This window comes from Lynx canadensis, chromosome B2, assembly GCF_007474595.2.
Source record: "Lynx canadensis isolate LIC74 chromosome B2, mLynCan4.pri.v2, whole genome shotgun sequence".
NCBI classification, from domain to species: Eukaryota; Metazoa; Chordata; class Mammalia; order Carnivora; family Felidae; genus Lynx; species Lynx canadensis.
Genome location: NC_044307.1, coordinates 80,872,299 through 80,886,689, shown reverse-complemented (window position 1 = coordinate 80,886,689; position 14,391 = coordinate 80,872,299). Strand labels below are relative to the sequence as shown.

The 14,391-nt window shown below is 42.4% G+C and overlaps 2 protein-coding genes across 2 annotated transcripts in view; both read left to right on the top strand.

Annotated features, from left to right (window-relative positions):
* The window catches only part of MDN1 (midasin AAA ATPase 1), a 175,975-nt gene extending 168,004 nt beyond the window's left edge, over positions 1-7,971 (top strand). Inside the window, 7 exon segments of the mRNA XM_030315968.1 lie at positions 503-618; positions 1,209-1,383; positions 3,020-3,093; positions 3,187-3,301; positions 4,184-4,247; positions 5,656-5,798; positions 6,549-7,971. Coding sequence (XP_030171828.1) covers positions 503-618; positions 1,209-1,383; positions 3,020-3,093; positions 3,187-3,301; positions 4,184-4,247; positions 5,656-5,798; positions 6,549-6,737 — 876 coding nt within the window. The 3' untranslated portion in view covers positions 6,738-7,971.
* A 3,030-nt stretch (positions 7,972-11,001) lies between these two features.
* On the top strand, positions 11,002-13,384 carry LYRM2 (LYR motif containing 2). Its single transcript, XM_030315967.1, has 3 exons — positions 11,002-11,070; positions 11,695-11,835; positions 12,285-13,384. The coding sequence occupies exons 1-3, from the start codon at positions 11,026-11,028 to the stop codon at positions 12,363-12,365; spliced, it is 267 nt and encodes an 88-aa protein (XP_030171827.1). The 5' UTR covers positions 11,002-11,025; the 3' UTR covers positions 12,366-13,384.
* The last annotated feature ends 1,007 nt before the right edge of the window (positions 13,385-14,391 follow it).

The following is a 14,391-nucleotide window of genomic DNA, read 5'->3' as shown; positions in this document are numbered from 1 at the left end:
GTTTGTATTTTGTGCCTATAATCATCATTCCTACTACACCTGTATGAGGGCTCTGTCATACTTGGAGCTTTGTGTCTGGGAAAGAAGCACACTGTTGAGATTGGCACTCATCGTTTTTGCTTTTGAAACTTGACCCTGAGAGCCCACGATTAAGTGGCTGGATCTGCTGGCACCAAAAGTACCCACTCACAGCTCCCCACCCATACAGAATGTGCAGTTTATCCTCTTTGTAGGTGATGAGAATTAGTTGTTGATTTGGTCATGCAATCCAATATTTTCTGCCTTGTTGTTTCACCCTTTCTCATTCGGAACTGTGAGTTGTGGTTTTGGTAGAAGATAAGACACTTTTAGGATGTGGACTAGAGGGCAGCCTGCCGAGTTGGCTTCTGTTGACAGAGTTCACGCGGGTCATTTTCTGCTACTCTGTTTCAAGTGTCTTCTTGCTGTAAATGACTTGGCTGGCTCTGACGTTGTAAGAGTCACTTCTATGTCGTTGTCACAGGAGAAGGCTGCAGTGGAGATGTGGCAGAGTTACCTGGCCGTAACTGCGCCTCTTTCACAACAGTTGTGTGAACAGCTTCGTCTCATATTAGAGCCTACCCAGGCCGCCAAGCTGAAGTAAGTCTTCTCCACTAAGCACGCCCACTGTGCCCTGAAAAGATGGCCGTGTCACCTTTTCTATTGAGCTCAGCCCCTAACCACTTACAAGTGCTGGCTTCTAGGCTGCCATTTATGCTGCGTGGATATGTTATTCCATACCTTTTTTCATGTTCTCTCTAAAAACTGAAGTGTCTGCGAAGTTTGGTACGAGTGCAGTTCCTTTGATTCATTAGCCTCTGATGAGAAAATTGGTTGGTGGAGCCTTTGGGTGGGTGTATGGGCTTGCTGCATGTGTTACTCACCTAGATCTTCGCAAAGGTTTATCCAAACTCATAGTTTCAGATTAGAAAAGAGTCAAAGACTTAATCAGTGCAAACGTTCTTTTTCTGATTTTTTAAAACTTGTTGCAGCTTTCGTGGAAGGGCCTGATTATTGACACATATATAACCAGTTTTTCTGGCTGCCCTCCTTTCTCAGTTGATGATGACATTTGAGTGTGTCAGGTTACTGGTTAAAAGGTATTATAATGTGATCTTATTCTTTAAAAAAATTTTTGGAGGATGAACAATTGTTAACTAATCTTTGCCCCATTTGGGTAAATTTAATAGAGGAGACTATCGAACTGGGAAGCGGCTGAACATGCGGAAGGTCATTCCATACATTGCTAGTCAATTTCGGAAAGACAAGATTTGGCTTCGAAGGACCAAGCCCAGTAAACGCCAGTATCAGATTTGTTTGGCCATTGATGACTCTTCTAGCATGGTAGACAACCATACCAAACAGGTAAGGAAACACAGGTGCTAATTTAATGAGAAATTAATGCCAAGCCATGCTCTATGGCCACCTAAAAGTTTTAAATATAATCTGGCAAAAAGCACTTTGAAATACCAATTACTGTTCTGAGAATGTGCTACTATGTTTGAGAGGACCTAAAATTTTAAAACGAGTTCAAAAGGGCAGTTTTAGGATGTCTCAAATAATTGGTCCCTTACTGTTAGAGACCTTAAAAAAATTTTTTTTTAACATTTATTTATTTTGAGAGAGAGAAAGAGCTTGAGCGGGGCAGGGGCAGAGAGAAAGAGAGAGAGAGAATCCCAGGCAGGCTGCCCGCTGTCAGCAGAGCCCAACGTGGGGGTTGATTTCACCAACAGTGAGATCATGACCTGAGCCAAAATCAAGAGTCAGATGCTTAACCAACTGAACCACCCAGGCATCCCGAAATTGTTTTTTAGCCTTGCTGTGCTCCTGTCTAGCTGTAGAAGAGTAACTCTGACAGTATTTATTTTCCACAAAACACACTGTACTGGTAAACTGTTTTTTAAGGCCTTGTACAACATATTTGAGTATCATTGATTTTTAAAAGGTGTTTCGTGTACATCTCTTTAAGTCTGAAATTAGTTAGTGCTCTAATAGTATTCACAAAGCTTAAGAGCCTGAATAGAATTAATTACTTATGATACCATCATTATGGACACAGAAGAGTGATGTGTTTTTGTTTTAAAGTTTATATATTTATTTTGAGAGAGAGAGAGAGCGCAAGCACAGGAGGTGCAGATAAAGAGGGAGAGAGAGAATCCCAATCAGGCTCCATGCTGACAGTGGACTCAGTCTTACCACTGTGAGATCATAACCTGAGCCGATATCAAGAGTCAGTCACTTAACCAACTGAGCCATCCAGGCACCTGGAAGAGTGATGTTTTTTGCAGTGATGCTATTACCCAGTATGAACCAACGAGCAACCTAAATCCATACTTGTGCTCTGCTCTAAAAAAAAAATGTGACCTCTGAACCTAGGTTCAGGTCCAAGCTCCTCACTTACTGCCATATGATATTGGGCAATTTATTTACTTCTTAACATGTCAGTTTCATCTTCTGAACAATGAGGATTGTAACAGTATCTACCTCCTCCAGAGTTGTGAAAACTAAATGAAGTATGTACTGTGTTTAATGCCTAGCACTTGGTATGTATTCAGTAGATGTTAGTTGCTCTAAGTAGCATCATCTTTTTAATGAAATTTAAATTCTAAGACCAGGCTGTCATTTATTTATGGGTTAATAAAATAAACTGGTTTTTAAAATTTTTTGCCTGAGATTACTTTTTATGTAGTTCCCTCACCCCCCTAAAAGGGAAAAATTCTGAAAATTTTATGGACCAAATCTCTTAAGAGCACTTTTATTAGATGCCTAGAGCAGACCTTTGCTACTGATGTAATGGACTCTGGGTTTCAGGATTTGTGGGATTAGCCAGGGTCTGAGGCCACCATGGCCTCTGGGTTGATTATGAATAGCTATGTTGACATTCCCTGTATGCCATGCAAAAATAACATTTTCTGTGAGACTCTTGGTATAAAAAAGGTTGAGAGGCACTGATCTAGAGGATATTCTGATTCCTTCAACCCTTAACCTTCTTATTTCATAGCTGGCATTTGAATCTTTGGCTGTGATTGGAAATGCTCTAACCCTCCTGGAAGTGGGTCAGATTGCTGTGTGCAGGTAAGGGTGCTTTTTAATCCCAGTGGGAAAATCAACTTCCTTTTGTTATGTTGATCACACAAAAAACACTGCATTTGTTTTTTCTATCCGTAGTTTTGGAGAGTCCGTAAAGCTATTACACCCATTCCACGAGCAGTTCAGTGATTCCTCGGGTTCCCAGATTCTGCGGCTCTGCAAATTCCAGCAAAAGAAAACCAAGATTGCTCAGGTATGCTTGTATCACATGTCCTCTGAACAGCCATTCTTCAGCAGGTGTGGGAGAGACATAATTTTTAGCACTCCCTCCTCCCCAGTATGGTGTTAGGACAGGTAAAAATTTCGAGGAAACAATTTCGGGATGCCAGGGTGGTTCAGTTCTAAACCTCAGGCCATGCACCACTGGAATAGAAACTTCCCTGGCATCCATTAACAAACAGGGTGTGAACTCTTTTTCTGAGTTCCTCAAGGGTTTCTGACTTTACATCACTAATTTTCAAGCTCCCTACTCTTTGAGAGATTTGGAACTTTTGTAGGAATAAACTGTCTCCCCGTACCCTTAATCAGGCCAATTTCCTCCCCCATTTGACCTAGAGAAGAAATGATGTAAAATAGAGCCAATGACTTGCTCAGGATGACATAAGTTCAAAACACAGCCCAGGATAATGATTTTGTCCTCTTCATTTTTGCCCTCATCTAGCCTACTTTCTTTATGTTGCACTAGACATTTTATGTTTTCTTGCCCTTTTCTGCTCAGCTATTTTCTTCTGAAAGACGACAGCTGTTCTGTTCATTTGGGGGAGTTACTGATGTCTTGTCTTCACCCCCCAGGGGAAGTATTTCTTTTCCCCTAGGGTGTGTTACAGAACACTAGTGGTGTGTGTGCCAGAGACGCATGTCCGTGCTGGAGAATGCCAGTGCCCAGGGGTACATGCTAGCACTGCAAGGATCATCATCCCCTTTGGACGGGGGGCGGGGAGGGACGGTTTGATTGCCTAGAGATCTGAGATGGTTATTTTGATAATCTCCTGAGTGTCAAAAGTAATTTCAATCTCTGTGACAGTGGGAAGGGTTTTCGTGGTTTTCTAACGGCCTGTCTCTGGTTCTGGTCTAGTTTCTCGAGTCTATAGCCAGCATGTTTGCAGCTGCTCAGCAGCCCTCCCAGCACGCCAGTCCAGGTGAGCTGCAGTTCTCATCTTTATCCACACAACGCTTTTCTACTGTGTGCATTCACAAGCCACTTGCTTCATGCCACAGAATCCATCTTTTAAAGTGGACGCTGCATAGGAAAAGTTATAAGCAGGAGCTGGAGAGATATTAGGCATTCATGTAATTTGTTACTCAGCCATTTATCCATTCAGAAATTTGTGTTGAACCCATACTCATGAGGCTTATAACCACTGGAGGAATTAGGTACTAATTAACTACACCTGGCCCTTGAACAATGCGGTAGCGGGGTGGGGGTGGGGGATAGGAGCACCGAGCCCCTGCACAGTTGAAAATCCGTGTAACTTTTGACTCCTCAAAAACTTACTCATAGCCTACTGTTGACCAGAAGCCTTTACCGATAACATAATTAGCAATTTTGCATATTATATGTCTTTTATACTGTATCCTTACAGCAAAGTAAGCTAAAGAGAAGAAAAGGTTAAGGAAATCATAAGGAAGAGAAAGTATATATGCAGTGCTATACAGTAAGATATCCACATATAAGTGGACCTGCTCACACACTTCAGACCTGTGTTGTTCAAGGGTCAGCTGTAGTTTGTTATAACAGAGTTAAGCGTTGTGAAGGAGGAGCAAGGTGTAGGATTTTAGTATAAAGAATATTTTGTAATATTTTAATAACGGAGGGAAGCAGGGGAGGACATAATTCAGAAACCAGCTAATCCAACCACGATTGACTTAGGGCTTGAAACACACCAGTTCTGTATCTAGCTCTTCCTAAAATCTCTCAATCTTGATCGTTTCATGGAGAACCTTCCTATTTGAAGCATGTCCTTCACACCTCTCAACACTCACTAAACTTCCTTGAGAGAAAGACTGCCCTCGTGCACTGTATGTAGTCTTCCATTGGAAACATTATAGGTAAACCATGAATACAAACGTTAAAAAATTATTTTAATGGCCCCTTCTACTTAAGTTTTCTTTTAAATGAGTCAATTTTCAGAGGAGAAAAATACCCAGATTAGGTAGAAGAAATTTGGAAGACCCAGTTCCAGGTTTCTGATTTAGGCAGTTTCTTCTAATGGCCTACTCAATATTGCCATTTTTATACTTTATAGCCATGAGTATATGTTTAATTCTTGTATGCTGTTATACAATGAAATTGATCTAATGTGATAGGGAAATTGTTTTATTGACCGAAGCTTCATATGTCTGTGTAGCCTTGTGTCCGACTGTGGCATCTAATGTCCCATCTTAGAGGTCCCTTTTGCTTATGTCCAGAATTCATCAGTTTCAGATGTCTGTTTAGTGTTGGCTTTCTCTGTGCTATTAACCTATTTGTCTTTAGGTAGCTTGGAGTTGTTAACAGTGGGATCTTCATTTTGTTCCCTTCCTCTCCTGCTGTATGTTCTGCCACAGAAAACGCACAGCTCCTCCTGGTGGTCTCTGATGGGCGCGGCCTTTTCCTCGAGGGCAAAGACAGAGTCCTGGCAGCAGTCCAGGCTGCCCGGAATGCTAACATCTTCATCATTTTTGTTGTATTGGACAATCCCAGTTCACGGGTGAGTGATTACTAAAAGCTGCTTTTGGGGATAAAGTGGGGATACCCTTCATCATGTTCTATCTGAAATATGGCCTAGGTCACACCTTAACTCCTTATGTTCTGCCGGACACTATCCGAGGCACTGTATTTTTTGTTAATACTCCCACTTTACAGTAAAGGACAGAAACACAGGTCATAGGTCAAGAAAGCCAGAATTCGGACATTCCAGAGACCACCCTCTTAACCACTTGCTGTGCAAATTCCTGCTCTAGTGGGTCATCCTTTCCCTCTGTACTGTGTCATTTCCGGTACTGCAGCCTTGATGATGGGCCTTGTCTACTTCGAACTATACACCAGCCCTTTCCAGTTACTGGTATCCTAGCAGTGCCCTTCTCAGAGCAGGAAGCATCAGTTGCTAAGTGAAAGACCCCCACAGGACAGCTCTGTTCCAGGCGAAGCATGGTCTCTGCAGGTCACATTAAGGCCTGGATAACAAGTAGGAAGATTTAATGTGAATTACTCCAAGTAGAATATGGGAAATTGGGTTTTCTGGTCTCTCCCTCTTTTTCAGTGTCCATTCTCCTGGAAGGGGTGCTCAGAGATCTGCCTCCTTAATGAAAGTTCTGCAAATTGTTTCTTAATAATAAAAGCTAATTTTATATTAGGAGTTAGATACAGGAGACCTAAAAACTATTAGCAAAAGAGATCAGGGAAGAGCTAGCCAAGGATACTGGTTTGGTTTTTATTTCAAAATGTCTCCTGTTTACAGGATTCTATCTTGGACATCAAAGTGCCCATATTTAAAGGACCTGGAGAGATGCCTGAAATCCGATCCTACATGGAAGAGTTCCCGTTCCCATTCTACATCATCCTTCGCGATGTGAACGCACTCCCCGAGACGCTCAGTGATGCTCTTAGGCAGTGGTTTGAGTTGGTGGCAGCCTCTGACCACCTGTAGGGAAGGAACACAGTCTAAAGTGAGACTTTACACCATTGTCAGACTTTGGCGCCTCCAGCCTGTTGCTCCCTCTTTTGGACAACTGCTTCCGAACTCACAGCTCTAAAATGTTATTTTATCTTAGATCTGATTTATAAAGATTCATCAAATAGCTGCAGACAGTTTTTATTACAATGTACACTTTATCTTATAATGTGCTTTCAGAGCCTGGCCAGCCTAGGCCTCTGCTGTTGCCCCGGCTACAGCCGTAACAAACCCAGGGCAGCGGCCGGTGTCTGGACCTGGAAGCCCCGGCCCAAGAGGAGGCTAGGGCCCAGCTGCTGTCCCCCTGGAGGAGTAGCTGCTGGGAGAAGGGGACCGTCCCAGTCCTTTGGACAAAGGACCACAGGCAGCTGCCCTTGTGACCCTGCTCTGAGGCTCCGCCTTGCCGATCCCACAGTGTGTATCTAAATGCCGTCAAGAGGCGGAGACAGCTGCAGCTTTCTAGAGGCTCGACTGCGTGTGTTTTGTCATTGTGCTTCATGTGCAGGGAACTACCTTCTCTTTGAGGGTTAGGGAGGTCAGGGTGTGTGTGCTCTTACAAAGCAACCAGATAGCATAGGAGCCCAGGTAAGCCGAAAAATGACCCCCGGGCTGTGTAAAAATGAAGTGGCTTTTCTGTGCCGTCCTTTGCATTTGCTGCTGCGGGAGACTATGCAATGATGGAAAAGTGATTTTCCCTTTGGTTATTTCATTCTCTCAGCGCCTCGGTCCCTGGTGTCGTAGTAATTTATTTCTTTAGTTCATTTTTTTCTTAACCATTAAGGGGAAGAATATTCCTCACACTGCTTTCAAGCTGGACTGAGCCAGTCTCGTTCTGGAAAAGAAAATGCCGTGTTTAAGAAAACTAAGTACTTTTTTTTCCCCCCCAGTTAAACTACATCAATGATTTTTAGACAGTTTTTACTTGGCCAGAAAGCACTGATTGAATACTTGAAATTGTTGCTGTGTTCTATTTAAGTTGTCAGAATGTCGTTTTGTAGACAACATGCCATCACGTAATCGTCTATCTCCTGTTTGTTTTCAAGTTACACTGTGAAGTTTGCCACATTTTTGAGGTGGTCATCGAAGACACAGATTGCTTGTTGTTTAACCAAGTGTCCTAAAGCATGTACCTGAAGTTATATCATTTTTTATTCTAAAAAGCTATGCAGCTTATATTCTGAAAATTATTAAATATATACCACTGTTGTAATTTGTGACCAGTTTAAGTGTTTGAGAGGTGGAAACTGCAGAGAGTGAGTGGGAGAGAATCTGAAGCAGGCTCAGTGTGGAGCCCGATCTCACAACCCTGAGATCAAATCCAAGAATCAGATGGACTCACCAAGCATCCCTGCAACCATTCTTAATGGGACACAACAGGTGTGTAAAAGGTGTGCTAAGGGAATGATCTTGTCTGCTGGATCAGCGGTCACTAGCTTACGCTGGACCCACCATGGACCCACCACCTTAGTGGCTTCCTGAAATAAGGGTTTATTTCTTGCTTGTGTTTCATGTCCGTGGTGGGTGAGCTGCCCACCATGCTCTCTCTGGCCTTGTGGCACAGGAAAGGGTAAGTTGGTGGAAAACAATGGCTTGTACAGATTTGGCTCCAAAATGAACAGGTTTCATTGGCCATAGCCGTCTATAATGGGTCTGAAAGGGAAAGACACCAACATTCTGATGTGGTCTGTCATATGTACCTTTGAAATCGGACCATCGAAACTGAAGCCTCCCTGCTGATACCCAAGAGTCTCGTTTGCAGCTTGTGCTGTGATGGGAAACGTGGGAGCAGTCCCAGGAGACCTGTCAGGAACTGTGACAGGGTGAGGGTAAGCAGCATGATGCACTTGAGTCACTGAGCGGGAGTTAGAGGGTATGCTTGCTCTCACTTGGAGCTTAACCATTATAGCTGCCTTACGTAGTCTTCATCCAAACCCCAATCTTGTCTGGTCTTTTACCCCGTCTTCCCTTCTGCTCTCCTGACTACACTGCACCTGGACACTCTTATTTTAGAGAACCCCAAGCAGGCTCCATGCTCCATGTGGAGCCCCCCACATGGGTGCCCACAACCCTGGAATCATGACCTGAGCCGAAAATCAAGAGTCCGATGCTCAACTGACTGAGCCACCCAGGCACCCTTGGAGCGCTTTTAATCTGTAGTCTGGACTACTTTGGTGGTAGCCCAGACAAGTGGCATTGCCTGCTTCATCTCATAACATCCAAGAAAGAGATCATGCTTCTAGGGTGACCTCTCCTGTCCCTTCTCTCCCAGAATCCCTACCACAGAAGGTTCTGGTTACAGCAAATGAGAAGTCCTGGAATCTGCTAGCATCCTAGGTGTCCTTTGGAATTTTACCTAATGTGCCTTTCTGGAAACACCTACCTAGCTCAGAATAAGCCCTCGGGTATGAACCCTGACACCATCTGTAATATTGCATTGGACTTGCACTCCCACTTTAGGCAGGAAGACCTAAGACAGGGGAGCATCTATGACTCATGACAGTATTTCAGGGTCTAGCATGAGTTCATGTATAAAAATGTCTTTTCTAATTTATAGATTCAACAGTATCAATAAAGATTTTACAATGATCTGTAGGGAAAGGATATAAAAGATTCTTACAAGAAACTACAGGGGAGTAGTTCTGCCATTTAATAAAACATACTAGTCCTAGGTGAAATAATCCTGAACAATTTGTTTAGACCCTAAAAAAAATTTACCATATGGGCATCATTTATTTATTTAGAGCACATGAGCCAGGGGACGGACAGAGAGGAAGAGAGAATCCCAAGCAGGCTCCATGCTGTCAACACTGTCAGCACAGATCCTGATGTGGGGCTTGATCCCCTGGGATCACGACCCAAGCCATTATCTAGAGTTGGATGCTCGATTGAGCCACCCAGGTACCTCTGAAGAATGATCTAATAAATAGTGTCCAAATTATAGTTTAGCAGCTGGCAAAAATACTGACATCCACATCATGCCATAAATCAAAACTAAAATATTTACACCACCTAGTTTAAAGTTAACCAGGAAGACATAAATACAGAATTACAAAGCTCTGAAGGGGAAAAGATGAAATTGAGAAGGCTTGAAAGAATAATACATGACTATATAGAAACTTCTGAAAGCTATATAAACAGAAGGACTAAAATTGCTTTTAGTTTTGAGAGAGCACAGGGGAAGGGCAGAAAGAGAGGGAGGGAGAGAATCCCAAGTAGGTTCCTCACTACTTGGAGGAACTAAATTAAGTGTGCGCATTTTCAGTGTCTTATTAGTGATACAAAATTGTTAAAACGCCAATGGGGCAGCCATTTAAAACCTCTTAAGAACTAATGTGAAAATTAATAAAGGGAGACTTCACAGGAGTCAGGAGGCTAGAAAGGAAAGCTGTACCACTCAATGCCTCCCAGGAAGAATTGTCCATTACAGACTCAAAACAGGTCAATAGAAAAGAATCCTAAATTACAGGCGCCAACAGGGAAAAGCTGGAAGAGGTGCAATGTACAAGACTTCAACCTCCCCTGAAACTCAATGAGAAACCATCACCCTCAACTCTTATTTTCCAATGGACTTTTCAAAACAACCCCCCTCAACTTTCTTCTTCATAAAATAAGATCCCCCCCCATGTTCATTGGGCTTGCCTATGGTTTTGCCAGAGCTTGTAGGTACCCAACTGCGAATTCTCTATTCCCAAATAACCCCATTTTTACTGATTAAAATAACCTTTATGTTTAAGATTAACATAACTAATGGCAACCATGAAGATTACCACCATGAGGAAATTGCTTGCAAACAGAAAACACCAGGATGGAACAGCAAAAAAAAAAAAAAAAAAAAGTAGATTTTAAAGTAAACATATCTTCATTATTTCTAACTATGCACGTTTAAAAAGCTCAAAAGGAATACACTAAATTTTACCCCTCACTCTCAAACTTCCGTTTAATAAAAACCACAGTGTCAGGAACTGGGCCAGTTGCCTTGCCACTCCTTTTATCACAACTATTTGTGGCACAAGAACTGTAATCCCCTCTCACCCAAAAGAAAATTTAGTGGAAGACAAAACTGTCCAAGGTTATACATAGCTCATTACTGGTTCCAACTGCTGGGGCTTCAGTTTAGACACACTGCAGGGGATTTGGGGGCCAAGTGTAATCCACAGGCCGTATCCCAGGAAACCGAGCTCCCTCCCCCCACCGCCTGCTGACCACGCCCCCACTTCCGCTCCTGCGCATTGGAGCTGTAGGGGAACCACGCTGCCTGGAGGACATGGCTACTTCCAGGTTACCCCCAGCGACTCTAACACTAAAGCAGGTAACACCTGTTCTCGAGAGCCTTCTAGGGCAGCTTCCCACGGTCTGATTTCAATTATCGTCTCTCCCTCCACACCCCCCTGCAGAGTGGGGCTCGGGGGCGGCTTAGCCCTCCGGGGAATTCTGACCCGGTGCGCACTCCCCCTGAGATTGGCCCGGCTTGGGGCGGGGCTTCCTGCTGCGGAAGCTGGGGTGGGGGCTGACCTCTGGCTACGGATTCGGCGGGCCACCCGCCAACCCGCTGCCTATGTCTTGACGCTTTGGCCACGGGAAAGATTGCTCTGGCTGTTGTACTGAGCTATTGTAAAGAATGAGATTACCAAAGGATTTTAGCAACTGCATTGGTTTAGAAAAAGTGCTGTTACAGTAATCACAGGTTTTAGTAACTGGTAGCCCTTTTTCTGCCCAGTGGTCATCTTTTGACGTTAAAGATTCTTAGGTTTGACAAAGGAGTAAGCAAACAGCCCAAACTTTTTGCCTTCTTCTGAAAAGGAAAAAGTTTTTCTTTGGTCCTCAGTTTTGAAAAAGGCAAAGAAAAGTCATCTGTTTAGTTTGGTTTCCCAAAGTAAAGCCCTCTGGGCTGTAGGTTTTGCAGTTGTATTGACGTTTCTCCTCCATTCTACAGTTCATGAGAAGGCAACAAGTTCTACTTCTCTACAGAAGGATTTTGCAAGCAATTCGGCAAGTTCCAAATGATTCTGATCGCAAATACCTGAAGGACTGGGCAAGGGAAGAATTCAAAAGAAACAAAGGTGCCACCGAAGAGGTGAGAAAGAGATCACAGGCAGGACAGGCCCTGACCATTTTGTATTAATTGGCATTTTTTTTTTTTTTAAAAGATGAGTAGATATCTTGTAGTATGTCACAGAGATGATATATCTTCGTCATTGCTTTTAATGTTACTATTTTTCTACCCCAGTGATATTTTAAATTTCCTAATCTTTGCTCTACAGTAGCATCACCTGTCTGTTAACTGGACATACATACACACCTGAAAAGATTATAAATAGGACAGCATGATGGTTTGGGAAGTGTGATGACTAGGGTATCTGAAAGCATGCCAGACACTGTGCACCCATAGTTGTCAGCTTGGAGCTTTCCTGATACCCAGAAGTTCCAATTCTCAGTATTGGTTCCTGACTAACAAATAAAATGATAAAGTACAGCTCTATTTAATCAGGTAGAACAATGACCAGATTTCACTTTCTTCTACAGGATACAATCCGGATGATGATTACTCAAGGCAATATGCAGCTCAAGGAGTTAGAAAAAACACTTGCTTTGGCAAAATCTTAACTGTAGCATTATCCTGAAAGATTTTCAAAGTCTCCATGTATATTGTTGAGCTGATTCGACTCCATGATGGACAGCCTAACACCAAGTCAAACTGTACAGTACTTGGGAAAATACAGAACATGGAGCATGGCATGTCAAGGAAAAACACATCAGAACAATTGCCTTAACACTGAAAAATATACTTTGTATTCTGAAAATGTTTTTGGATATGTCAGCAGTTTAAGTAGCAAAAACCAGTACAGGTGGTCAATGCAGAAGGTGATCCCTACCATTAACTATCTGGGAAATGCAAGTCTAAACCACACTGAGACACTACCATATCAGCTGAAATAACTAATTAAAAAGATAATAACAAATGGTGGTAGAGATATAGGAAAATTGAACCTCTCACACATTGCTGTGGGAATAGAAAATGGCACAGCCACTTTGGAAAACAGACTGTCAGCTGCTTAAGAGAGTAAATTCGACAGTTCTGTTCCTAGGTCTGTAACCAAGAGAACTGAAAACCTTTCCACAAAAAAATTGTACAGGAATATTCACAGCAGCATCATTCATACCAGCCAAAAAATAGAAGCAATCCCAATGCCCATCAACCGATAAGTGACTATGATGCCTATAGATTTAGTAATAAAAAGGAATTAAGTACTGATACATGCTACACATGGATGAACCCTGAGACCAATCGCAGAAAATCACTTATTGTAGGATTCCATTTACATGAAATGTCTGAAAGAGGCAGAAAGAGGTGGTTGCTCAGGGCTGTGGATAGCCTGGAGAGGAATTTAATGGATATGGGGTTCCTGTTCTGGGTAATGAAAGCACTCTAAAGTTAGATTGTGGTGTTAGATGCACAACTCAATATACTCAAGTCCAACGAATCGTACATTTTGCATGTATGGTATGTGAATTCTGCTTCAACAAAGCTAGGTTTTTCTGATTTTTTTTTTTTTTTTTTTTTTTTACTGATATACAGCAGTACTATGCGTCAATTAAATAAGTCAATAAAGCTGTTTTAAGAAGCAGTAGGAGATTTATGATTGGAAGCATACTGACCTCAGGAGATACCCTGGGCCTTTCTTGAAAAAAGTCCTTCTGTGTTACCCCTCAGGGTTGTTGAGGTAGGTTCTTCAGATGTGTTATGATCTCATAGCAGAGGACTCTCCGAAAAGTCACCACTGGGAATCTAGATCTTTGTTGGAAAGAGGAGAGAGAGAAGCCTCATGAACACATTGAAGCACTTAACCAAAAAGAAGAGACAACTTCTGGATGAAACTAATGCAATTACCTTAGCATCCACAAAGAAAGAAGTAAAAGGATCAGGGAATATCCTTGGTGCATTAGGTTCTCCTCCAGTGACAGGAAGAGAAAGAGTTTTAAGAATACATTGAAGACAAGAAATTGACCTGAGCACATTTTGAGACCAAAATGTGTAACACAGTTTAGTGAAAGCTTATGGAAGAGGCTGGATTGACAGTCCTGCAGACTGACCTCTGTTCATTTACAGAACAGATCTAAAAAATTAATCCAAGAACCTGACCAACACCTGGAAAATGTAGGAAAAATTTTGCAGAATGGTTACCTAGTACTGGATTGTGTGCCAAAGGCAAGAGAAGCAGATAGTGGCATTTGTCAATGACTTACATTATTGCCAGGGTCCACCTGACCCTTCCATAACCTCAAAGCCTGCAAGACAAAATCATTCTTCAACAGGGTAATCGAATTCAAAATGCATGAGCTAATTATCAGGTTTGTATATAGGTGTACACATTAGTCAACCTATCACAAGGCCATGTGATGAACCAGAAGCACTTGTGAAGTTTCTAAACACAGAATACTTTTCTTTGTACAGCATGATATACACACTCAAGTTAGGCTGTCTCTAATAAATCTAAGATCTTGACACTAAAAATCATCCTTTTATGAGGTGTAGAAGTCAGTGACCTGGGTGACGTTTTTACTAGCTCTGGTGTATGTCAAAGATGTAAGTGCATTTGTGGTTTAAATTTGCAAGATGCAAAAATGCCAA